Source organism: Sciurus carolinensis, chromosome 18 (genome assembly GCF_902686445.1).
Source record: "Sciurus carolinensis chromosome 18, mSciCar1.2, whole genome shotgun sequence".
NCBI classification, from domain to species: Eukaryota; Metazoa; Chordata; class Mammalia; order Rodentia; family Sciuridae; genus Sciurus; species Sciurus carolinensis.
Window position 1 is genome coordinate 14283674 of NC_062230.1, and position 23733 is coordinate 14307406.

General features: G+C 50.0%; 1 protein-coding gene across 3 annotated transcripts in view; it reads left to right on the top strand.

Moving 5' to 3' along the window:
- The window catches only part of Mad1l1 (mitotic arrest deficient 1 like 1), a 343584-nt gene that overhangs the window by 47062 nt on the left and 272789 nt on the right, over positions 1–23733 (top strand). For 2 of the 3 annotated variants that reach the window (XM_047533482.1, XM_047533483.1), the window contains exon 10: positions 13726–13812. The exons of the other annotated variant lie outside the window; for it this stretch is intronic. In XM_047533482.1, the coding sequence (XP_047389438.1) occupies positions 13726–13812 (87 nt within the window). The remainder of the gene's footprint in view (positions 1–13725; positions 13813–23733) is intronic. 3 annotated transcript variants of the gene reach the window in all.

Here is a 23733-nt window from a genome sequence, read left to right on the forward strand (position 1 = left end):
CAGATTTTTTTTTCCTAGGACCAATTTGGGGGGCAGAGAAGGGTACAGGAAAAACTAAGGGAAACATGGTGAATTGGATATAAATATGTGTTCCTCATCTTCCTGAAACCTAACCCACAACAGTGAAGAGTCTGTCATAAAAGGCAAAAGCTCAACTGGGCTTGGTAGCACATGCCTGTAATCCCAGTGATTTGGGAGACTGAGCAGGGGAATTACAGGTTCAAGATCAGCCTGAGAAACAGTGAGATAATATCACAACATATAAACAAAAGGACTCTGACTGTAACAGAGCACCCCTGGGTTGAAATCTCTGTACCCCCAAACAAACAAACAAGCAAAAACTCATATGAATAGGGAAAAAGTAAAGAAAGCAATAGTGTCTGTACTTGGGAAGGTAGAATGTGTATTCAAAGAGTTGGTGATGAACTTGAGAAAACCATATACTTACTTGAGGGAGGCGAAAGTTGAGAGCAACTTGATTTGTGCCTCTGAGTTTTCCCACAGCTCAGAAGCTGCAGCACTGTGTACCTCCAGACCACAACGAACAAATAAGAATGATTTGTGATGGACTTGGTCAACTGTAAGGTGGGCAGTCCCCCAGGGTTCTCCCCAGCTCAGTGCCGTGGCCAGGCTGCTCCGCCCAGCCCAATGGAGACCAGAAGGTCCTGGGCAGAGGGTGATACTGCTATCCCTTGAAGATGCACTTGAGGATGACCTGCCTCTTGGAGGTTGGGGGAGGAGGCGAACTGCATGTGACTGATGCTGAGGTACCAGCTCTTGCCCTGCTTGGCCTAGAGCCCTGGCAGGCAGGGGGTTGTCCACTGAGCAAGAGATTAGACGACATGGCCTTCTCTCAGCTCTCCTGTGGTGAACTCTGCTTAATCTGTGCCTGGGGAGGTACACCAGAGGTAAAGGAACTTAGAGGAAATGGAAATTACACAAGGACAAAGCTTGAAGGAAAAAACCTTTTGTAAACATCCCCCGAGAAATAAAAAGTCAGGTATTTTAACAAGCCAAGAATTCTCTGAAAGAAGAACATTCGGTGAACCAGGAGAGCTCTGGGAAATCAACACTGAACAGATGTGGGGAAGAAAATCAACGTACGTGTTGGAAAGCTGAGGAAATTTCCCAGAAAGAAAAGCAAAAGGATGGAGTGAGAAAAACAGAACCTGAGGGTGGGTCCAGGTGGACCACGTTTGGATAGTACAGCAGAGAAATGGGAAGCACTTTCCCTGAAACAGTTCACACATTGCCTGGAACTGAGGCCTCTGAAGACTGAAGGGGCCTGTCCAGCGGTGAGAGTCAGCGCTGTGGGCCGTCAGCGAGCCACGTGTTGTGAGGTCGTGACTGCTGGGCTCTCAGAAGATGAGAGTAGACCGCAGACCCATCCGGAGTCAGAGTGGCTTCACCCTTGGCAGCAGCATCTTGTCTGAGTCTAGTGGAGTCTGGAGCAATGCCTTCCAGGGCTTGCAGGAAAAGAATTTCCATCATACTTTTCATTTTTTATTTTTTTAAAAAGATGTGGTCTTGCTAAGTAGGTAAGTTGTCCAGGCTGTCCTTGAACTTGAGATTATTTTGCTTGGGCCTCTGGAATGTGGGACTATGGATACATGCCTGGCACTCAACCAGTCAGATTAACAGTCAGTGGGAGAGCAGATCGAAGGAACATGGAGATTTGCAAAGTCTCAAAAAAGTGTTTCCTAGGGCTGGGTATGTAGCTCAGTCGTAGAGTGCATGCCTAGCATGTGTGAGGCACTGAGTTCGATTCTCAGCACTACATGTAAATAAATAAAATAAAGGTCCATTGAAACAAACAAAAAAAATAAATAAAAAAAAAATTAAAAAAGCGTCTCCCTCACATCCTTTCCCAGAAAGCTCTTGTTGGAAGAGCTAGTAGCTGATGACGAGGAAGGACTTGGGTGCAGGGGACAGGACCTTCCTAACCATGGGGAGTGAGACTGAGATGCTGCTTGTGCCCCTGGCAGAGGGTCCTCAGTCCTTGGAGCAGAAGGCATCTCTGGCATCTCTGACATCTTGGGAGCAGATTTGAAAAGTTCACAGAGCTCAGGGGGGAATTGGTAGTAATTACACAGACCAGCAAACGAAAAGCCATCATTGGTTTTAGAGAAGACACAAAGTAGTGCAGGAAGTGGAAATAATCAGTTTGCCTTGTGGCCTTCTGTATTAGTGGGTTGACTCTGGAACCAGACAAGAACTCTCCAGTCGGGGGCGGGGAGTTGTCATTGATGACAGTGATGGAGTCCATGTGTCCAAGGTTTGAGGTTAGTGGTGAGGAGCAAGAGCTGAGTCCTTCATCCTGGGAAGTTACAGATGATACCCCAAAAAGCTGCAGTGCAGCCCGAGAGGAGAAGTCATTCCCAGTGGAATGGTGAAGGGGACTCCAGTTTTTGCTTCCAGGGTGGGGACCTGGCACAGGAGATACAGGGTGGCAGGGGCTACTGTTCTGTGGTAGACCTAGTAGACTGACTCTTCACTGTGTCACTTGGGTAGAAATGGCTCTACAAATGGGAGGATGGGAGCGTCTGCCACCAGTGTTGGGGTGCCAGCAGGGGTTGCTGTTGCAGCCAGAGTTGTGCATTTAGGGTGCTGTGCTGCCTCTTGTGTCCCTGGAGTCTCCTGTGTGCACAGACCATGGAGCACATGTTCCTGTGAGTTGCCTGGTGCCACAGCCTGTATCTGTCCTGCTGAACTCACCCTACAGGGCCGTGAAGGTGAAAGGCAGCGTGGTGAGCACCTGTAGGTGCCTGTTGCTGCCCTGAGCTTGGTGGAACTGTGCTGTTGTCAGACTTCAACAAGTGAATGCAGTGAGGATAGTTTGCAGCCTAAGGAAACAGCTGACCATGACAGGGTGGGAGCCAGGTCCTGAGTGCACTGCCCACCAGGGTCGAGGAGCTGCACCTTTGGTTTGCAGTTGCCTTGTTGGGGATGACCTAGCTATCCCAGGCTGTGTGAACCAACAAGATAGTGCTTGTAGGCCCGGGTACCTGGTGCTGGTGCTGAGTGGTGCTCAGTAAATGGAGTCATGCAGAGTGCCTCACGTGGCCTTTTTTGGCTTTTGTATCTTGAGGAGACCAAGAGCTTCTGGGGAACGCCTGGCCCTGAGCTGCACAGTGCAGTAAGCAGATGATTCTGGCTCAGCATTGCTGGAAAGTCTGCAGGATACTGCCCTTCAGAGCCTTCTTAAGGCCTATGTTATTTGTTTTCCAGAATGTCCGATGTTGGGGAGACAAAAATGTGAAGCCAGGCCCACAGAGTTAACTGTGATTCACCCTCAGGGTGAACAAGCGGGACTTCTGTGTTCACATGCAGCTGGGCCCACACCCTCACACATCTGTTCGCCCAGGACACACAAGTAGTCCCTTCTCCCTGTGCAGCCCCCTCTGAGCCCAAGCAGTGTGATGGTCATACCCTGTTGCGGTCCATCTTGTTGTTACCCTGAGGCCTCCATGTCACTGGGAGAAGTAGATCAGGACCTCTGGAGCCCCCATGGCCTCTCCTACAGGTCCCTCACTATCCCATGAAGCTGGGATGGTTTTGCAGGACCTTGGTAAGAGTTGGTTCCCTGCTTCGGAGGGCAGTGGTGTGGTGAGCGCACCCTTCACATTTAGGTCGTACTCTGCGCAGCAGCCACCAGTGATGTGCCACCCAGAGACTTGGTTGTCTCATTTGTCAAGCAGCCACAACACCCCTGTTCTTCCTGCTTGAGGCTCTGTGTGGCTGGTGGTGTTTGTGAACGTACCAGTAACTGAGAACTCTAAGGATGTGCTTTGGGATTTAGTAGTTGAGTTTCAAACCCTCGAGGTACCTTGGACCCTGCCCCCTGCAAGTTTCCACGGGGGATAGGGAGCTGCTGAGTAGCTATGTCCTCCTGAAAAGTATCCGTTCTGCTTTCATCTGCCTTATATTTGTCAGTTTCTCTTGGATTTGAGGAAAGCAGTGCCTGTTTTGGTTGCAGATGTACCAAGGGCATGTACCTGGGCGAGCGTCAATGCTGTGCTCACTCCGCTCAGGCTCGGTGTGGCGAGTGGCTGCAGTGGACCTGCGTTGCTCCCTTTCCTCTGGTCTCACACCGTGTGTTGCATGTGCTCTTCGCAGTGTGGTAGGGCGGGTACTGTTGTCTCACTGAAGCCCCTGGAAGTGCCTCAGCAGTGGAGCCTAGGCCATGCAAACCTGGGGACTGCTCACTTCAGCCGCAGTGCCTTTCTGCCTTGTTCATGTGGCAAGGGGACATGGAAGCATTTCCCCCCATAACCAGGGGGTGCTCTCAGGGGCAGAGTGCATGTGCGTGCATGTGCGTATGCACACGCATGTGTCTGCACTTTAGTTCCGGCATCCCGGAAGGCAGGTTGGCCTTTTGGCTTTCTGGTTAGGAACCTGGTTTGATCTTGGTGCTTCCTCTTGGCCATGTGAGCGCAGGCAGGTTGTCGAACCTCGTCTGTACAATGGGGACAGAGGTAGCTCTGGCCTCAGGAGGCTCAACAAATAACAAATGCCCTGCTTGCTGTTTCTTTTCAAGTGAGTGTTGGGATTCTTAGAGTCTTCTCCTTATTCTCTTCCCCCTGGAAAGCGCAGCAGCGAGCAACACAGGCCCCATGGAGGCACCATTGAGTTCTGCCTGTCTTGGCAAATTATCTGTCTTCCAACAGTGATCTTGGAAACGCTGAGAAAAGGAAGCTGTTCTGCTATCGCACGCCTGTGCCTCTGCCTGCTGTGGCCATGGGCACGTTCTCCTGCGGTCTACACTGGGCTTGGCTCCGGTGCTTGTGCCCAGACAGCTCCCTAGTCTTGTCCCTGATCCCCTCCTCCGTCTTCCTGTCACCTGGTTGATTCTGTCCTCTCAGCTTCTCTCAGGTCACTGCTCTTGGCCCACTCCTACTGCTGTCACACCATTCACAAGCCCTTCCAGTGCAGAGGCCACCTCATGATTCCTGTCTCCCTTCTGGGACTGGCAGCCCCCTCCGCACTCCACACAGAGGGGCCTTGAGGAGAAGCATCACGCATGCAGCTCCACACAGAGCTTTTGGTTGGCCCCCGTCTTGCAGGAAGTCCTCGACTCAGCCCAGCTGCCTGCGCCTGGCCTCCTTCCCCTCGCTGGGTGTTTGGGTCGTTTTCTTCTCTCTGTTACAAGCAGCACTTGGGTGAACTTGAGTGCACATATGGCCACAGAGCTCAGCAGTCTTCCTGCCTAAGCCATCAGTCCATTTAGAATCAAGTCTGGAATTTTCACTATAGTCCCGCCCCACCATGCACCCTGTGCCCTCTGCCTCTTCCTGCCCCAGCCTGCTGTCTCAACCTTCCCAGAGTCCCCCTTATGTGGCTCTGCCTTGAGACTTTGCCCTCGCTACACCCTCTGCCTGGAGTCTTGTTCTCTCATATCATTCACATAATCAGAGGGAACAGACTCATAGGCAGCTTTTGTTTTTGGAGAGAATCACAAATCAGGATGTGGCATCCTAGTTCATTACTCTTACTTAAAGATGCGTAAACCAAAGTTCAGAAAGGTTAAGTAAGTAGCCCAGGGCCAAACAGCAAGCTCAGGGCCAACTTGCAACCACAGTTCAGGTCTGCCTGTATGTGGCTTTTGCTTTTCCATAGTTCTGAGACTTGTTCTCTCCCTTTATTACTCAGCAAGTTCAAAGAGAGCATCTCACTAATGATGGCTTCTCTCTGAGTTTCTGTATCTGGTAACATCCTTTGTTCGCGTGCGTTGCTTTGATTGTTTCCCCAGCAGCCAGATTGACTTGATTTTTAACTCACTGTTCTCCCTACAATTTCTTGCCTCTCCCTGAAAGAAATCCTCGTAGGTAGAACAGGTGGGCTGCATATATTACAGGAGGCCTTTTCTAATGCTTAATGTTAAAGGCATGGTGGAGAGTGGGACCATTGGGAATGGTGAGTTGGGATCTCTGAAGTCGCAGTGTGATTGGTGTCCCCGACCAGCTCTCATGCCCACCTCTAACCACAGGTGTGTTGCCCAGAGTGAGTCACCACTGTATGGGACGTCTTGTCTCACCTTGTACCTTGGATACTGCTGTCCACAGTGGGTGGCCTCCTGTTCTGGGCTCATGTGGCTCTCCCAGGTACTTCATCCTGGTGAACTGTGCTTGCCCCTGGTGGGTTCAGCCTGTTCTGCTGACCCCAATCTCCAGCAGCTCTGGCCATTTCTGTACAGGTGCTTCGTGAGGCACTATTTGGTTGGGTGTCAGGGATGTTCTCCAGGGCAGGTTATGCTTGCCCTTAGGGTGTTCTTCCCTGGGGATCCTCTGTGAGATCTGTGTCACTGGGGTTACCCAGGCTGAGGTGAAGTGAGAATTCGGTATTTTGCTCAGACCTTTCTCCCAGCCCAGCTGGCCTCAGAGCAGTGCGATGGCACTGTGTAGCCTCCGGCCACCAGTGCTGTTCTGGGAGCCCAGCTTGTTGTGTGCAGTTGCCCAAGGCCTCTGTCCCTGCTCCTGTTCTGAGGTCCTTGCTGAAATTGTGTTTGGGGCTGTTATCTAGCTGCTTTCTGAATGTTTAAAGCATTCAGGGATCAACTTTTCCAAAGAGTGAGGGAAGTGGGAGAGAAATTACAGCATTTGTTTGAGAGGTTCTAAGAGCTTTTTTTAGCACGAACAGTTCAAAGCGCGCCTCTTGTTAATCAGAGGAGTGTTCCAGCATCCCTGCGGTGGTCACACTGGCTTAATTGGGACCCAGGCTGCTTTGAAGTCCTTTTAATCCTTCCTGAGCCGGGAGAAAGAATTCGAAGGCAGCAACTGTAAATTTGAAATTTCTTCATTTTATTTACATGTGTCTGGGGACCCACGAGGCTCGTTTGCCTGAAGCAGTTAAGCCGCATTGCTGGCTTTGGACGGCTGATGAGATCTGGACCTCACGACACAGGGGGTGGGAGGCCAGTCCCTGGCAGAAGAGCTGCGAAACCACAGCTGAGTCAAGGCAGAACAGCAGGATCCCCCTTCCTTCTTGGCCCTGTCGCTGTGCGCCTCCCTGTGGTCCCCAGAGACACTCTGTCTTGTCCCGCCTCCAGCAGCCAGCCCTCGACTGCAGAGGCTCCTCAGGGTTGGGAATTTGCCACCTCACAGAGCTCTTATCTCCATCCTGTTCCATCCTGCAGAGCTGAAATCCACACGTTTGTGATTTTGTGCCAAGGCTAGTGGCGTGGGTTCATTGCAGAATCACGTGGTGCAGAATTTGCTCTTCCCAAGGTCATGTGCCGACCCTGTGTTGCCGCCTGCTGCTCATGGTCTGGTTCTTCCAGCTCCACAGAGGCGGCATCCAGGTGATGGAGAAGGAAGGAGGCGGACACAACGGTGGCAGGGCTCTCCTGACTTTTCCAGGCAGTGTCTTTCCTGAGCCATCTGGGTTGTTGGTTTCTCAACCAGCAGGTGACTGGGCTCAGACCTGCGTCTAGCATTCCCTGAGCCTGCCAGTGTGGGCGCTGTGCATTTGCATACTGAGAGCCACACAGGTGTGGGCGTGGCTCTGTGAATCTTGTGGAGTGCTGGAAGGTCCTCTTGAGACAACACATGTTCTCTCTCCAGGAAGTTCTTTGTGTGGAATTCTCTGTCACCTTGCAACTACAACTCAATTTCACTTGACCTGGCGCTTCTATAAATTCTTTCCCCTAAGCTTGCACTGCTCACTTCTGTGTCCTCTCACTGTGTGGTAGGTGTCACCTTTTCAGACATGGTTCCTGACCTCCTGTGAGGAGTGCACTCTTCACTCCTGTCACCTATCATCCCACCCGGCTGTGCTTCCTTGCTGTGCTGGTCTCAGAAATGTAGTGCACGTTAGGTTCGTCACAGTGACTGCCTGCCTGCCCCAATAGGTAGGAAGTCTCCAGGGCTGGGCTGCCGCTGTGTGTTGTGCCAGAGGGTTCTGCGGGGCTTGGGACTAGACCACCAAATGGCAGTGCTTGCTGGATTTGAGTGAGATCGTCTCAGATGCAGGATGCCCAAGTCTGTCCACGGGTGCTGCTCGTGAACCAGCATTGCCCTTCCCATTATATCCCAAGAGTTGATTTTTGCTTTGTTTGTTTCCCTCACTGCAGGGGTTTTGCATCTTGCCTACAGTCCACTGTCCTTCCTGCTTCTCTGTGTGGTTTTAGTCTCTGGTACTGCCATTTAACAGATTTACCCTCTCCTTTTTGTATTACTAGAATCGATAGGCCTGTAATCCGTCAATTCCCAAGCAACTGGTAGAGGTTTGTGGGGTTGATGTTGGACACTTTTCTAGAGACACAGGAATCATTACAAAGGCTCCCTGGGGCTTGGATGTCCCTAATGTGGTGGGCAGGTTGGGAGGTGGAATCCTAGTTCACAGACTAGGAACCTGAGGCTGGGCTGGGATCTGAACTCGGGCCTGACTGACTCCAAGGCACAGTCTTGCTGCTGAACCTGGCTCTGTCTCTTGACTTCCATTTTCCCAAGGAGGGGTTAAGACTTGGAGAGGTCTGCTGATTGATCGGAGGCCATGTAGTTGATAACCAGTGGAGTCAAAATTTGAGCACTGGCCTGATTTCCAAATCTAAGATATTAGCTCTGCAGCTCTTTTTTTTTTTTTTAAATGCTTTTGAGGTTTGTGGAGTCTACTTTTTGAAAATGAGTGCAGCTTGTGCATGTGTTGTTCTCTGTATGGATATTGCAGTATGGGGCGGATGTGCCTGGGCAGCAGCTCTGGGAGGTCCATGCCCTTGCCTGACACATGGGCCTGACCAGTACACTCTGGTCTCAACTCTGGAAAGTTCTGATTGATCCTGTAGCACTGTGACTCTCATACAGGGGAGCCATTCTTAATTTTTTAAAAGGTTGAAGTGTATTCCATGTGGAAAAGCATGTCTTTAAAGGCTTCAGGTGGTCATCTATGTGCCCACTCTCAAGCTAGGGGCAAGAGCAGTGCCTTGCAGTGTGGCCCCCGCCCACAACCCCACTGGCCAGTTTGGGGGTGGCCATTGCTGTTGTCATCACTTTAGATCTGGGGAGGCTGATGGAAAGTGAATGAGTAAAGGAAGTAGTATTTTTTTGAATATAAAGTTGAGTCCTTTGGAAAGTTTAATTCTTGAAAAATTGCTGTTGAATCAGACTATGAAAGATTAAGAGGAAAAGATGTAAACTCAAGGAAGACCGTAGGTGTCCACTACAAAGAAACCTGAAAGTCATGAGTTTGGTGTTGTGGGTGTGGTTTGTGCAAAAATATAAGAAAAGCTGTAGTGAACCTGTATTTGAAGAAGACATTTGCAGCTTAGGGAATAATTGTGGTTTTATGTTTTAAGTTAAGATGTTTGAAATACATATATATCATTCGATTCCCCTTAAACACCTTTTGGGATCAGTTGCCAGTCTTGATTGTTTTAGGTAGGAGGTCTTTCACCATTACATCATTGCCCCATTTATAATGCAAATTATTAGTGGTATTATCCACACATAGCTGAACATCTTTTAGAAATGATATGATTGTTTTGTTGTAAACAGTTATAGATTTGTATCCATTAATTTGCTGTGGGAATAATTTGTTTTCTTTTTACAAAATTTTCATATAGTATCAGATTCTACAGTACAAGGTTACAGTGCTGAGCTCTGAGAAATTATTTATTGAATAGCTTTTATGTTTCCTTGGCACAAAATATTTTACACATTTTAAAGGTGTCCAGAGGTAAATCTCTCAGCCAGTTCTTGTCCTCTTCCTCTGGAAGCTAGTGTTATTTCTTCTTCATCCTTGAGGCATTTTTAATGCTTGTATAAGCCATACAATCATGCATATTTTTTCTTTTATACAAATGGCAGCATAGAACACTTACATTGTTTTTCGTGTTTTTATTTAGCAGTGCGTTTTTGGAGAGCTTTCATTTTAATATTTTAGAAAGATTTTGTTTCCTTTTGATTTTACACAGATGCCATTGTATGGGTGGCTGAAGTTTATTTAATCAGTAACCCTGGACTTGGAGTCCAGCGATCTGAGTTCAGATTTTTCAGAGCTCAGCTGCATGGTATTGCTCTGGAAAGGGGTCATGGTTTTTCCTTCATTTCACATACATTTCTGGAAGCCTATAATTGTACCAGAGAAAAAAACAGAGCAAAATGTAAAATGCCCCTTCCTTTAGGGAGCTTTCAATGTAATTGAGGGAGAAAGACGATAACCTGACAGGTGGAGCGAGTATCTGAGGGTGGTGGGCTGGCAGGGGAGGGATGCAGGGAGAAGTGTGGGCAGTGGGATCCACAGTTTCAGATGGGATGGTCGGGAGGCCCAGCTGGAGACTTGGCGTCCCATGACCTGGAGGTGGATGAAGGAGCCAGGTATGTGGGTATGTAGGGGAAAGTGTTCTGGAAAAGGGACACGAGGGACCTGAGACCAAGTGTGACTATGCTGTTGGCAGCAAATCTGAGAAGCACCAGCCTCCTTGTTCTCTCCTTCTTAGTTAATTGATGTGACTTTGTTTCCACCTGAAAGTGCTTTGGACTATGGGGGAGCGTTGCCATGGGGTGAAGGGCTTCCCGGCCTTTGTTCCTGGGGCCTCTGGTCTGTGAATGGGCCTGGAGGGAGGCATGGCAGGCCACTGTGCCTGAGACAGCAGCCAACCCTGGACTGTCCATAGGGCAGGAGTGTCTCTGTGCTGGAGGGAAAGGATGCTGTGGAAGATTTGTCAGTGACATTGTTTACCAAGGCCCGGATGTTACAGTGCAACTCTGCACTCAGATGGTGAGGTGGGCTAATGCCCTCTGTGAGTCTCCTGAAGCCTGGGTGGCTGTTACTTCAGGACCAGATTGTGAACTCCTACTCGGTGGCCTTAGGGCTGTGGGCCTTGCCAGAGCTGGCCCAGGGTGAAGTGGCTGCACTGCTTGGAGTTATTTAGATCCTCCTCTCCAGGAGAGCAGTCGCTGCCTCTCCTCTGTCCTGGGCACCTCATACCCAGCCACATCAATGTCAGTCCAGGGTGACCTGCGTCCCTTTTCCCAAGCAGTTGTGTTATATTATTGAAAAAAGCCCCAACCTCCCTCACAGGTTTGCAGCCCTCAGCACTTGCCATTCCTTTGGTTTTTAGCATAAGTATTTGCCGTCTAATATTTTCCATTCCTGTTTAGGCATACTCTGCAAAAACAAAAAGCCCATCTTGCTTGTGTTGGGCTCCCTCCCTTCGGGTTTGGCCCTGGCTGAAGTCCAGCCCCAGCAGTATGGTGGTTATGCCCTTGGGTTCCTATTCTTTGGGGGGGAAAATGTAATAATAACAACACCTTGGGAGAAAGCTCAAGGTTTCTCATTTGGTTTTGTGGCTGTTACTGTTTGATCCACTTTAGACTCCAGTATCCTCTGGATCTGGTGTCTTTCAGACTTGGTGAAACTGGCACTTAGGCTTCTGTAAGTGCTGTGGCATCTGCTGTAGGACCCCAAAATAGCTGCGGCTGCAACTGCCTTTGCCTCAGGGGTAGATCAGTGGGCACGATCCCCCGGCCCTCGTCTATTCTGCACACAGCTGAGTTTGCGTCAAAATTCAGCTGCAGATGGAACAAAAAGACTTTTTCCCTGAAAGCCCCCGTTAGGATGTGAAAGGCTTCGCAGCTGAAGCCAGAGTTTTCCGCAGCAGGTGTCACAGCCTGGGCTGCAGTTGGAACTGTCACTTTCCTGTCATCTCTGTGTCGGAGGCTCCCGAGGCCCCAAATGCCTCCCACTTTGTAGTTGTGAAGCACGAGTTTCAGAATGGACTGTCGGTGTTATTTTTAGGCCATAATGGCACTTGGCATGACTTCTTCTAGTTCCAAGCACTTAGCTAATCCCCGGAGCGCCCTGGGTAAGCATCTCTGAGTAGCTTTAACTACACACAGGTCAGGAGGCTTCCGGAAAATAAACACTCTTCCTGCCAGTTGGAGGTGTGTGGGCTTCTGGTCTTCGGTTTGAGATGCACCGACGGCTGTGACTGTGCAGAAATCCTCCATGATCCGCAGCAGCTCTCACGGCTCGCCTCCTTATGTGGAGCCAGGACAGGTGGCAGGAGACCGAGCTCTGTGCTCTCTTCCCGCAGCACTGAGCCTGTTCCTGAATCCCAGGGCTTCTCGTGGTTTGTCTCCCTCCTTTTCTGAATGCCCTTTGCCCTGCATCCCTGTCTGGGCTTGTGCTGGGCTGAACAGTGTGTGGTTGGCACCCTGTCTCGTCCAGGCTCCCCAGGCTGGGTGCTTCTGACCTCTTTTCTCACCACCTCATGAGCTTACTGCTTACTGTGGCTTTTGTGGCTTATCCTTTTTTTTTTTTTTTTTTTTAATATTTTAGTTGTAGGTGGACACCACAATACCTTTATTTTACTTTTATGTGGTGCTGAGGAGTGATCCCAGGGCCTCATGCATGCCAGGTGAGTGCTCTACCTCTAGCCACAAACCTGGCCCTTTCCTTCATTTTTGTTTATACTCATACATATAGTACATGAATTTTCACTGTAAGAAGTCTACAGAGGCATGTGAAGTTAAAGACACCTCCATCTCCAGCACTAAGCCCTGCTTGACGTGGAGGTGACCTCCAGGTAAATTTGAGGTGAAGCTCTCTCCATGATTATAAGTTCATACATTGTACTTATTTTCTGTGTACTTAGAAATATGAAGTTGTGCTTGTGGGTTGAATACCTAGTTGGAGTTATACTGGGCCTCAGCCATTTCCCGAGTGTCTGTTACTGGCCCACTTGTGTGGCCCTTCTGCCAGAGCAGCCTCTCAATGTTGTTGGGCTGCTGTGACAAATTCACACATGGGGCTTTGGAGTAGGAGTTTATTCCTTGTTGTTCTGGAGGCTGGTGTGCTGCCTTGGTGAGGGCCCTTTCTACCTTGCAGATGGCTGCCTTGCTGTAGCCAGAGTCATGGCCTCCGTGGCTCCTGCAGGAGCTTTTCTCACGCACTTAGTGAAGCATTCCTGGTGGGGACAGGGTGATGGGTTGGCTTACACCACATGGCCCCATAGCCCTGCTCTGCTTGCTGTGATAGGCGGAGAGGAAAGCAGGATGTGTCCCCTGCCTCTGGCTTGCTTGCCGCCTGATCATGCCATGTTGGGAGTGCTTGCTGAGCGCCCCACATGTGTGTCTGGAAATGTTCATGCTACTTATAAATCTCCCATGAAATTCTGGTCTGTGTTCTGCTATGGGACTAGTCAGAAGATGTGGCCCATGTTGAGTGCAGCTGAGCTCCTGGGCTGAGTGGACTGTGCATGGCCTGATGGCCTCTTTAGTTCTCCCTTTCTTCATTGAAATATGGAAACGTGAAGAACAGGGCTGCTGTGCACTGACTGGGACAGTCAGTCTGGAATAGTTCTGAGAATTTCGCAGCAGCATGGGTGTGGGGCTGTGCTGTTACAACTCAACTCTGTGTATGTGCAGCTGTTTTGGAGGAAAAGCAAAGACAGGCGTTAAATCCTGCTGTGCATCAGTTCCATGCCAGGCACTGAGTGGCGCTTTGTGAACATCCTTGGCATGGTGACACCATTATGTGTCACCCTGTTTTTATAGGTGGAATAAAGTTAAGGCTTATGAAGATAGCCTGCTACTGTTGTGTGGCTGTGTTGGGGGCTTTGACTGGACTTGTTGTGGTGAATGCTGTCTGCATATGGGCCACATGATGAACTTGTCCTGGTCTCTGAATTGCCAGTGGTTGGCGTGGTTTTGGACCGCTATACCAGATGTGGAATTAGGCCCACTTCTGGGAACAGGTGGAACTGAGTATGTCTTTTTTATCCTTCAGGACTCCAGAGGACCTCTCCAGATTTGTTGTTGAGCTGCAACAGCGAGAGCTTGCCCTGAAGGAGAAGAACAATGCCATTGCCAGCAGGTAGACCAGGTGTCTGTGGGGATGCATGTGCTCTGGGCACTTGGGATTAGGCTGATGGGTGTTCTCCTGTCTCACTCAGTATAGTAGTTCATTTTCATTGCTGTAGCAACTTACCTGAGGGTGGGTACTTTTTAAAGAAAGAGGTGTGCTTACAGTTTTGGAAATCAAAAGACCTGGTGTGACCTTGTCTTGGCTGTGGTGAGCACCTCATGGGTGGTAGGGGTGTGTGTGTGTGTGAGGGAGAATACATTGCCACACAGGAAGCCAGGAAGAGCACTGGAGTGTGCTCCTTCTATGACGACCCTCATGAGAACTTGCCAGGGGTCTTGACAACTACCTCAGTCCCTTCTGAGGACAGTGTATGTGTGACCCGAGGACCTTCTGCTAGACTCTGCCACTAACACTGCTGCACTGAAAAGCCCTGGGGAATAACCTCAAACCACACGTGCAATGTGGCATTTGGGAGTGACTGTGGTTTACTGTGGGGTCTGCCTTGGCCTGAGATGGTGGGGGTTTGAGGCTCCAAGTTTCCACTGTGTGGTGGTGTGACTCAGTGTGGGATACTGTGACAGTTCTGACAGTAGGCACCTCTGGTTCCCTGGTGGCTCATCTTTGACTTGGGGATCCCTGCTTGGCTCAGGACCATTCTCATCTTTCTAGCAGTTTGTGGGCTCCGAATGTCCTTGTCATGGTGTAGAAACCTGGCCCCTGGGGTGCAAATGTATGTGGACTTGTGTTCTCTAGAACATCTACAGAGAGTTTGCCAATCATCTGAGGCCTTTGTTTGTAAGTGACAAAATTCTCAGCCAACTGGCTTGAGCTGTGAAAACGTTCTTTCCTGGCCCAACAGGAAGCCCAGAGGTGGGTGGCTCCAGGACTTCACCCAGGGCCTGGTGTTAGGTCTTTCCTTCTGATACCAAATGTGTGTTCTTTTCTACTCTCCAGCTCTGACACTACCTCAGGGTCCTATGATTCAGTTCAGTTCCAATACGACCTGGAGTTTGCAGGTTTATACAGAGGCCAGTCCTCTTATCCAGTCCCCAGGTTATCTACTGTGTTCAGGGGCCCCTGGCCCCTCCTCAGTTTTTTTCTTTGTTCTTTTTAGATATACATGACAGCAGAATGTATTTTGACAAATTGTACATACATGGAGTAGACCTTATTCTAGTGGCTTGCTAGAGCTCAGGAAAGTGCCTCATTTACTATTCCTGATCCGACTCAGGAAAGCCAGACAGGAGGTGCATAGGTCAGGGCTGAGCTTCCCTGCCTTTACCAACCGCACCCCCTTTGAGTACCTTCTTTCCTCAACCCAGTCTTCAGTCCCCCTCCCCAGGCTGGTGAATGGGGCCTAGAGTTCTCAGAGTTCTCAGCTCTGTTCGCTGGTCTTTCTGTGACCAACCCCATTCTAGGTATGCAGGAACCTGTCCTTGTCACCTCATTAGCATAAACCCAGCTCCTTACCAAGAGAAGACTCCCATCACCCAGGAGATCCCAAGAGTTTTAGAACTTTGCCAGGAACTGAGACGAAGGCCAGAATATGTTCTGCGCTGCTTTTTATGGTCTGTTTGTTTGCTGGCTGGCCGCTCAGGCTGGTTTCTCTTTTGGCTTCGAGCTTCCTCTCCAGATTTGGGTGTCATGTCCAGAAAAGTGAGGCCTCTTTCTTGGGTCTCCCTGGAACAAGGAAACCTTTCTAGGACTGCTGTCCAGAAGATTCTTCTCACTGGCCATAACTGGGCTGCATGCCTACCCCAGACCAGTCAGTGATAGAGAAGATGGGGTTGCCTCCATGGGTCGTGGGCTGTCTGGTTCGTGCTTACATCAGGCAGGTGTAGCTCCATATGTGACCGGTCTCCCGCCTTGAACAGAGCCACAGGGAGAAGTTGCAGTGACCACGGTGAGAAGCCTAGGTGTCCCGATGGACTGCCATGCCTGGCAGGCGAATCTGTGGGGAGAGCCTGGAGCCAGCCTGTTCACCATTGATTATCAAACATCAGTCTTGTCATTCTTTGCAGATGTGTTTTAATAATTTATTAGTAGCCAGAAGGAAGGGTTTCTTATTTTGGGGACTGATGTCACTTTGAAAATTGGCTTTTAGAGGCATTTGGTTATGTTGGACATAATCACATCAATTTACTTTAAAAAGCTCAAATGATAAAGATTGCCTTTTGCTTTCAAAGCCACTGTCAGATGAAACGGGCATGAGAAGTGATTTGGAATTAAAGCTTTAACACTTTGCTGTTCCATCCTCTTCATTACACTCCATGAAACAGAATGGACTACTAAGGGGAAGGGCACTTGCCGGCATCCTCCTTTCAGCCATGGAGCACTTTCTACTTTTACCAGTAGCCACAAGACCGTAGCTACCCAGAGATCCATGAGGAAGGGGGAACCCCATCTGCATGTAGCACAACACCACATCTGTTTGTGGGTGTGATGTGGATTTTCTTTTGGATCAGTTTGGGATGGCGTCTGTGTCTCAGGAAGCTGCTTGTGCCACGGGCAGGTGGTCTGCAGGGCTCCTAAGTTCTTCTGAGAGTTAATGCAGCTGCCCTGGGAGGAGAGGTGAGTCTCAGGGCACCCTGTAGAAGTGCCCGGTGCTTCATAGCGTGAGTGCCGTGTTGCCTTTGTAGCAGTGTCTCAGGGAGGGGAGATGAGGCCCCAGAGCTGTCCCTGCCTGTTTGGAATGTTTTTTGAGGATCGATTTATTTCTGGTTTCTGTATGCTGTTCTTTCATACTCTGGCTTCACGTGGGACATGTGATATGGCTCCTGTTATGGTTTGGTTGTGAGGTGTCCCCCAAAAGCTCACATGTGAGACAATGCAGGAAGGTTCAGAGGAGAAATGTTTGGGTAAGAGTCTTAACCCAATCAGTGAATTAATCCCTGATGGGATTAATTGAAGTGGTAAGGTGTGACTGGAGGAGATTAGAATTGGGGTGTGGCTTTGGGGTATATATTTTGTATCTGGAGAGTGGAGTTTCTCTTTCTCTCTGCTTCTTGATGATGTGAGCTGCTTCCCTCTGCCTCACCTGGAGCCCCAAAGATGGAGCCACCTCTGAAACCTCAAATAAACCTTTCCTCCTCTAAAGTTGTGCTGGTTGGGTCATTTAGTCACAGCCGCGAAAAAGCTAATACAGCCCCTTAGCCCAGGTGTTAATTTTGAATGGGGTTGGCAAGCACCTCTTCTTCTTGGCTTGATAGTTGTGCCTAGAACCATGCTTTTGGATGGCTGAGAAGAGGGATGTGGGTAACCAGCAGGTATTGAGGCTGCCACTGTGATGGGGGTGGACAGTTCCCCACAGGGGTGACTTGGGACCTCAGGCACTCAGGAGATGAACTGAGACCCTACATGCTAAGCCTTCTGTTCTGGGACTGAGAGGTCCTGCCCTTTGTTCACTCCCAGATCCTGGGACAAAGGTGGAGGGTGGCACCGGCCTTGGTGATTGAGATGGCTTCCTCCATCTCTGGCCTCTGCCCTGTGTCCTGAGCTAACTGTGTTGACCTTAGGTGGCAGATCTCCCTTGTGTTCATGGAGACCTTGTAAGGCTAATATGTTTCCATCCATCTCTTAGAGGCAATTAGGTAGAAATTCAGATAAAATGGGAAGGAGGTAATGTGGCAGAAGCCAGACAGGGTGCCAGGCCAGTGCCCAGCAGGCAGTTATTGGTTCTGGAAGGGGCTTCTTGGGGTGTGCTTTGTCTTCCTTGGGTGACAAGACATCATCATTGCAGAGCTTGGTCCTACCTGAGACCATGGTGTTGTGGGGCGTGACTGTTCGCGTGCCTTCCATGGCTGTGCAGACCAGCAGCCTGGGCTCCCCTCAGGCGGGTATTCTTACCACTGTTGCCCCCAAGCCATCAATCATGGCTTCTCTGTGAATGAACTTTTATTCATATTATTTTGGTAGCTTTTTAATATGCCATTACATGGCTACCCTGTACTTTACAAGCCCATTGCTGGGTGTTTTTCTTCTTCTTCCTCTTCTGTCCCCTCCCTGGATTTTAGATGTCATTGTCATAGACTTTTGTAGCATGGTCCTTGGTTCCTTAGGATGAGTCCCTGCAGTGGGACAGTTGGTGGCATGCAGATCTCCGGGAGGTTGGCCTTTAAAAGACATGTTGTGTATCACCCTGTGCATTGTTCTGCCACAGGCAGTAAAAACCTGTCCTTCTTGAGCAGCACACACCTGGGTGTCACGGTTTTCCTCCTTTGCCTGTCTGACAGTAGGCTGCTTCTTCCCGTGTGTGTCTCAGTAACTTGGTGTCTGTCAGTGTGAACCTGGAAACCAGAGAGTGAGTCAGCGGGTCCTACGGGTCTGTCTCCCACTTGAGGATTTCACTGTGCTGCGGTAGTTCAGGCTCTGTTGGTCTCTCTGTAGTTATGTAATAGACTCTGGCCTGTTTCCGGGCAGAGCTGTGACTCTCCCAGCAGGAAGAATTCTGAGTGGGGATGGCCACTAAGCACGGCTCTGACCTGAGCTCGGTGTGAATGAGGTGCAGGGACATCGAACATCCTGCATTAACGGATGCTGAGGGAAGATCAAATGATGTTGTACCCCAGAGCCACCTGCTGGCCACCAGCCAGCTAGGAATGAAAAGCATTTTCTAGCATTGAGTCACACATGACTTCTGACCCCTCCATACTGGTGCAGCACAATTCTGAACTCTACATTGGACTGAAATTATTAGTACTTTTTGTGGTGCTGAGATATAACTCAGGGCTTTGGTTTGCTGCCACTGAGCTACATCCCCAGTCCTTTTATATTTTTTATTTTGAAAGAGGGTCTCCCTAAGTTGCCAGCTGGCCTTGAACTTGTGATCCTCCTGCTTTAGCCTCCTGACTCCTGGGATTACAGGTGTGCACCACTGTGGAATTCTCTCTCTTAATGTTCTGGGTCCACAGGGCTAGGGTCTGGAAAGCCTGATGGTGGGGCTTGTGCTTCTCCTGATCATGTCTGGCATTGAAGGGACAGGAAGCTTCATGAGTCCTTCCACACAGCAGGAGATGGGAAAGTGCTATTTTGGGTAGGTGTGGGTTTATTCTAGTGCATTGCCTTATCTCAGAAGGGAGTGTGTGTCTTTCTGCAGGGCTGTTCTGAGGGCTACAGACTTGGTGTCTGATAGCTCATGACTGTCAATGATGGTATGGCAGTATGATAAGAAGGGTCCTTTGGCTGACTGTGCAGCCAGGTGTGGGGGTAGATTCTTACTCTGCAGTTCAGGGGCAACCTGTTCATGGAGACCTTGCAAGGCTTTTATGCTCTGGCAGTGGGAAGTGCTTTAAGGAGACCTGAGTGTTCATTTCCGTGAACCATCAGTCCACACACTCTGTTTTTCTTTTCTTCTCCCAACTTGGATGGCTCAGGGGCCCCAGCAATCATGGATATGAATAGGTCTGTCAGGGCCCGTCTCACAACCCTCTTCACCTTTGGTTGGAATCGGATTTAGTGCAGGGAACCTTGCTCTTTTTGCTGTCCTAGTCTTGGTTTTGGTTCTTGGAGTCTGATAACATCCTCCCAAGTTATGGGGCTGAGGACAAGGTGAGTGGTTTAGAGTGAGTGGAAGATCTGGATGCATCTTCTGTTCTATGTCCTTGCACAGGACTCCCTAAGGGCCCTGGACCCCCTCTTCCCTTGCCGGAGTTTGCTAGTGTTCCCAGAGGCTCAGCACTTGACTACATACCCCTGACTGCTGCCCTAGCTTTGCTGGAGGGTCAGGAGGCCCACTGTGGCCATGCTGTCATTGTGCAGACCCTGAAGAGTGACAGTTTGCTGTGTTCTGGAAATTGTTGAACAACTAGGATTGAGGATTCTAGGGGTCTTGCTACTTGGGGGTTTTCTGCTTTGCTGGAAATAAAGGTTATGCTTTGAAGAGGTGTGGTGGAGAGAATAGGGCTTCTCAGGGTCTGTCAGAGTCCAGGGTTCTGCTTCCTCATCTATAATCATGACAATGACAAGGGTGATTATGAGAGCAATCTGTATTGATGGCATTTGCCTGAACTGAGCTTGTGCCAAGTGCTTCCCATGTGGTGTCTGACTTGAACCTTAAGCATAGCTCTGGAGCAGTCATTTCGATAAACCCTGTCTTGCAGATGAGGCACTTGAATGTTGGGTTGATGCATAGAAGTAGTGGAGACAGGACTTGAATGCAAGCCTGTTGTCTCCAGAGCTCACATTCCAGATCTTTGAGCAGCACCTATGTGCCCTTAGGCCCTTGTCAGGGCCTAGGTTCCTGAACACTGTCCAGACAGGACTGCCCAGGTCCCTGAGCAGCCCTTGGCATGTACTATCCAGACCCTTCTGACTTTTTTTTTCCTACCTCACTGGGGCTCAGGATTATGAATCTTGTGCACTCGGTGTTGTCCAGCTTGGCTGAAGCCTTGGTCATCTTCCTCGATTCTGATTTAAGGCAGAGCTCGCTCTAAGGCCAAGCAGAGAGAAGCTGCTGAGCATGGTGGACACAGGGAGCTGGTGCCTGTCCATCTGTTTTGGCCACTTCAGCTGGCTGGGCCAGGCTCTCGGGGCTGATGAGCCCTTTGTCCCATCAGCCATTGAGTATTTCCTGCTCTGCCCCAGACTCGTGCTCACTCTGATGGCTGCAGTTTGGAAGGTCATGTCTTGTTGCCTGTGGGTAGTAGAGCCTTTACTCGTAGTTGCCAGGGTGATGAGGCTGGAAGCACCTGCATCACCGTCCTTCCTGGGTGGCCACAGAGTCTCTTGATCCTGGGGTGGGCTGAGCTGGTGCACTTGCTTTGGGGCCTACTTCCCCTGGGACCTGGGCCCAGGCAGCATGTGGAGGAGATGCCTTCTTATATAGCAAAGAGACTAGAGTAAATCGGTGGAAGGTTGTCACCCTATATGCATCACAGACTACCCAGTCGGGCACTGGTTTCTCTGTTGCCTCTTGAGAGTGAGTTAAGATCAGCATCATAGTCACGATACTTTTTTTCCAGTGGTACTGGAAATAGAATTTACAGAGCTCTACCACTGAGATATATCCCCAGCCCTTTTTATTTTTATTTTGAGATAAGCTCTTACTGAGTTGCCAAGTCTGGCCTCCAACTTGCAATCCTCCTGCCTCAGCCTCGAATAGCTGGGATTACAAGCATGCTCCACTGTGCCCAGCTCCTAGTCATAATTCTTAATGTGGCTCTTCAACTGTTTTTTGTCCAAAGTAGTTAAGCCATCCTCTTAAACCGTCTTGGAGTTTAATGAGGCCATGTCACTTTAGTCAGCCAGTGTCTCCATGAGTTATGGTGCTCTCAAGCTGTTCAGAGTCAGCAAAGCCAGTGACAGGCATGTGAGATTCAGGGTGCTGGTCTGTGTGCTCCGAGCATTGAGTGGATGTCACGTTATACTTGCAGTACTGGCAGTGATGGTGAGCAGTTCCCGCTGACTCCAAACACGGGCTGCCTGTGTTCGAATATTAGCTCTTTGTCCTTGGACAATTTAATTAGCCTTTCCACGCCTCTCCTGTCAGAAGGGTGACGATGAGGATGACTCTAGTGGGGTTGTGAGGATGAAGTTACCTCTAAAGGATACAAGCTGGTGCCTGGTGCAGCAAGCAAGCTTTTGGCTAGTTGCTATAGTCGTCTGTTTTTGTCTTCAGTGTTAGAGGAACTGGGAAGAATGGCACCTGAGAGTGTTTGGGGTATAGAACTGGGCGTTCCCAGTAGGTGCCATAGGCAGCAAGGTAGGTCTGTGTGTGTGGCCAGTGGCAGCGGTCAGATTGGGTGATGGGTACATGTCACAGGTGGAGAGGATAGAATTTGCTTTGGGAGATATGGTGGGCAAGAGGAAAGAGTTAGCTATGGCATTGCCCGCCTGCGCCAGTTTGGATTGCCCGTCAGGTCTCATGTTCTTCAAACCAGTTTCTGTCTTGGCAAGGGCTGGCCCCTTGGGTTGTCAGAGATGTAGTCAGGAGGCCTCATGGAATCCATTCGGCTTTTGATAACACTTGATATAAATGGACTTTGGCAGGAGGTATGGGCCAGCTTGTGTCTGATGGGTTGTTTTCTTGTGTCCTTGAAGTCATACCTCTGCCCCCCAATAATACATGTTTTAGGAACACAGTGGAGCTTGCTTAACCATGAGCTCTGCATGAGTCTTTGGTGGTGCCTGGCTAAGCACTTACAAGGGATGCTGGTCTTGAGTCCCAAAATACTGAGCCCAGAGATCTGCGGTGAGACCCAAGGAGGACCACCCAAGAAAGCCCACACCTCCCCTTCTCCAGGATGTGGAGAGGAAGTGACCCAGCAGACGGGGCTTTCTTTCCACCCATGACTTGACATGCTGATAGCCATCCCTGTGCTGACTGTTGCCAAGCTCCTCCTGGAGTCTGTGCACATTGAGACTGGTTGGCTCTCTCTCCTGTTGCTTCAGTGCAGTTGCTGGGAATATGACCCCTTTGGTATTTTTGATATTCAGCACGGGCTGGCCCCTGCTAGGTTGGTTCTGAATGAAGGAAGAGTCCTTGACTGAGTACCCCTGCCCCAGAGAGATGCTGCCCTGCTCCCTTGGTTTCTATGTTGCTACCTCTGTCTGTAATGGCCACGGCTCTTAGTGGGCAGCATGGGTTCCGCTGTGGGCACACTGCCTCCCAGCCCCGCTGACTCCTTGCACTCCCCATTTCCACACTGGTCTCCTTACTCTCTGGACACCTGCTCTACCGTGACTCTGCCTTCCTAGCCTGTCTCTCTGATTGGTACTTATACTCTTTAGTTCTTAGGTTTTTATTTCCTGTGGTGACCTTTGCAGACCCCATCTAAATGACGCTTTTCATTAGAATGTGTATTATGTAATTAAGTTCGCCTTCATTGTATGTTTGTCTAACTTCCCTCTCTTGGACGGGGACCATATGTGGGTCATTTTAGTCAGCATGACTGGCAAGAGCGTAGTCATGGTCCACGGTCCATAGTCAGTGAGGAGTGAGCCAGTGAGATGACAAAAGTGAATGGTACGAATGTTCTTCTGGATATGGGCCTTGAACTTTGTGCCTTCCTTGACTATTCTGCCTTTCTCACATCCCCATCCAAGCCATCAGGAAGTCATTTGGGTCTCCTGGTGGAGGGGTGCACCATCGGCCCTGCAGCCCTTGGCCAGCATCTGGCGGTCTCCTCCAGAGCTGCTCTGTGTTCAGCAGAGGGTTCTGCAGCAGCAGCAGCAGCAGTGAGGGGACACACAGGTCACCTCCCTCTCACTCCTTAGGCCCACAGCCATGATGCGTCCTCTAACGCTTTGTGGTGCTGCAATCTCTGCCTCACCTGCTGGTCCCTCTTGCCATCTTGGTCCATCTGTAGTTACAGTAGTCTAAAGGGTGCTGACCCTGTTCCTGCCTTGGGGCTTTTGTCATGGCTCACCTTTTTTGGGGTCTCTGTCAGGCAGTAGCTTGTTGGAGACCCATATGTGTATTTCCTCCAGTGAGGATGTGAACTCAGGGTGTGCAGGGACTGAGCTCGCTGGGTGCCTGTGCCTAATTCATGCCTGGAGATATTTGTTGAGTGACTAAATGAACATCTACTCTCCTCCTAGATGTCCCATAGAGAGTGGGGGTGGCCCTGTGAGTCCCCGTATGGTCCACCTTGTTAAAGTGGCCCTTGGGAAAGTGGCCACCTTGTTAAAGTACACCCTTGGGAAAGTCATTTTTTCTGGTGTGTGGGGTCATCATCTCTCTTCCTCCTGCTTTGCCTTCTGTTCTCCTCCCAGCACTGGGTGGCCTGTACAGGCTAGCAGCCGAGGTTGTCTGTGGGTTGGCACTTGTGTTGCCTGTGGCTTGTCAGCATTGGCCCCTGTGGCTTCTGTCCTCTCTGTAGTATCTCTCAGCTCTTGGCCACCCGCTGCCTGCTTGCTCTGGCCGGTGGCAGGTGAATGGTTAGAACTGTTAGTGCGGTGTCCCACTAGAGAATGTGCTTTCCCATTTTGCTC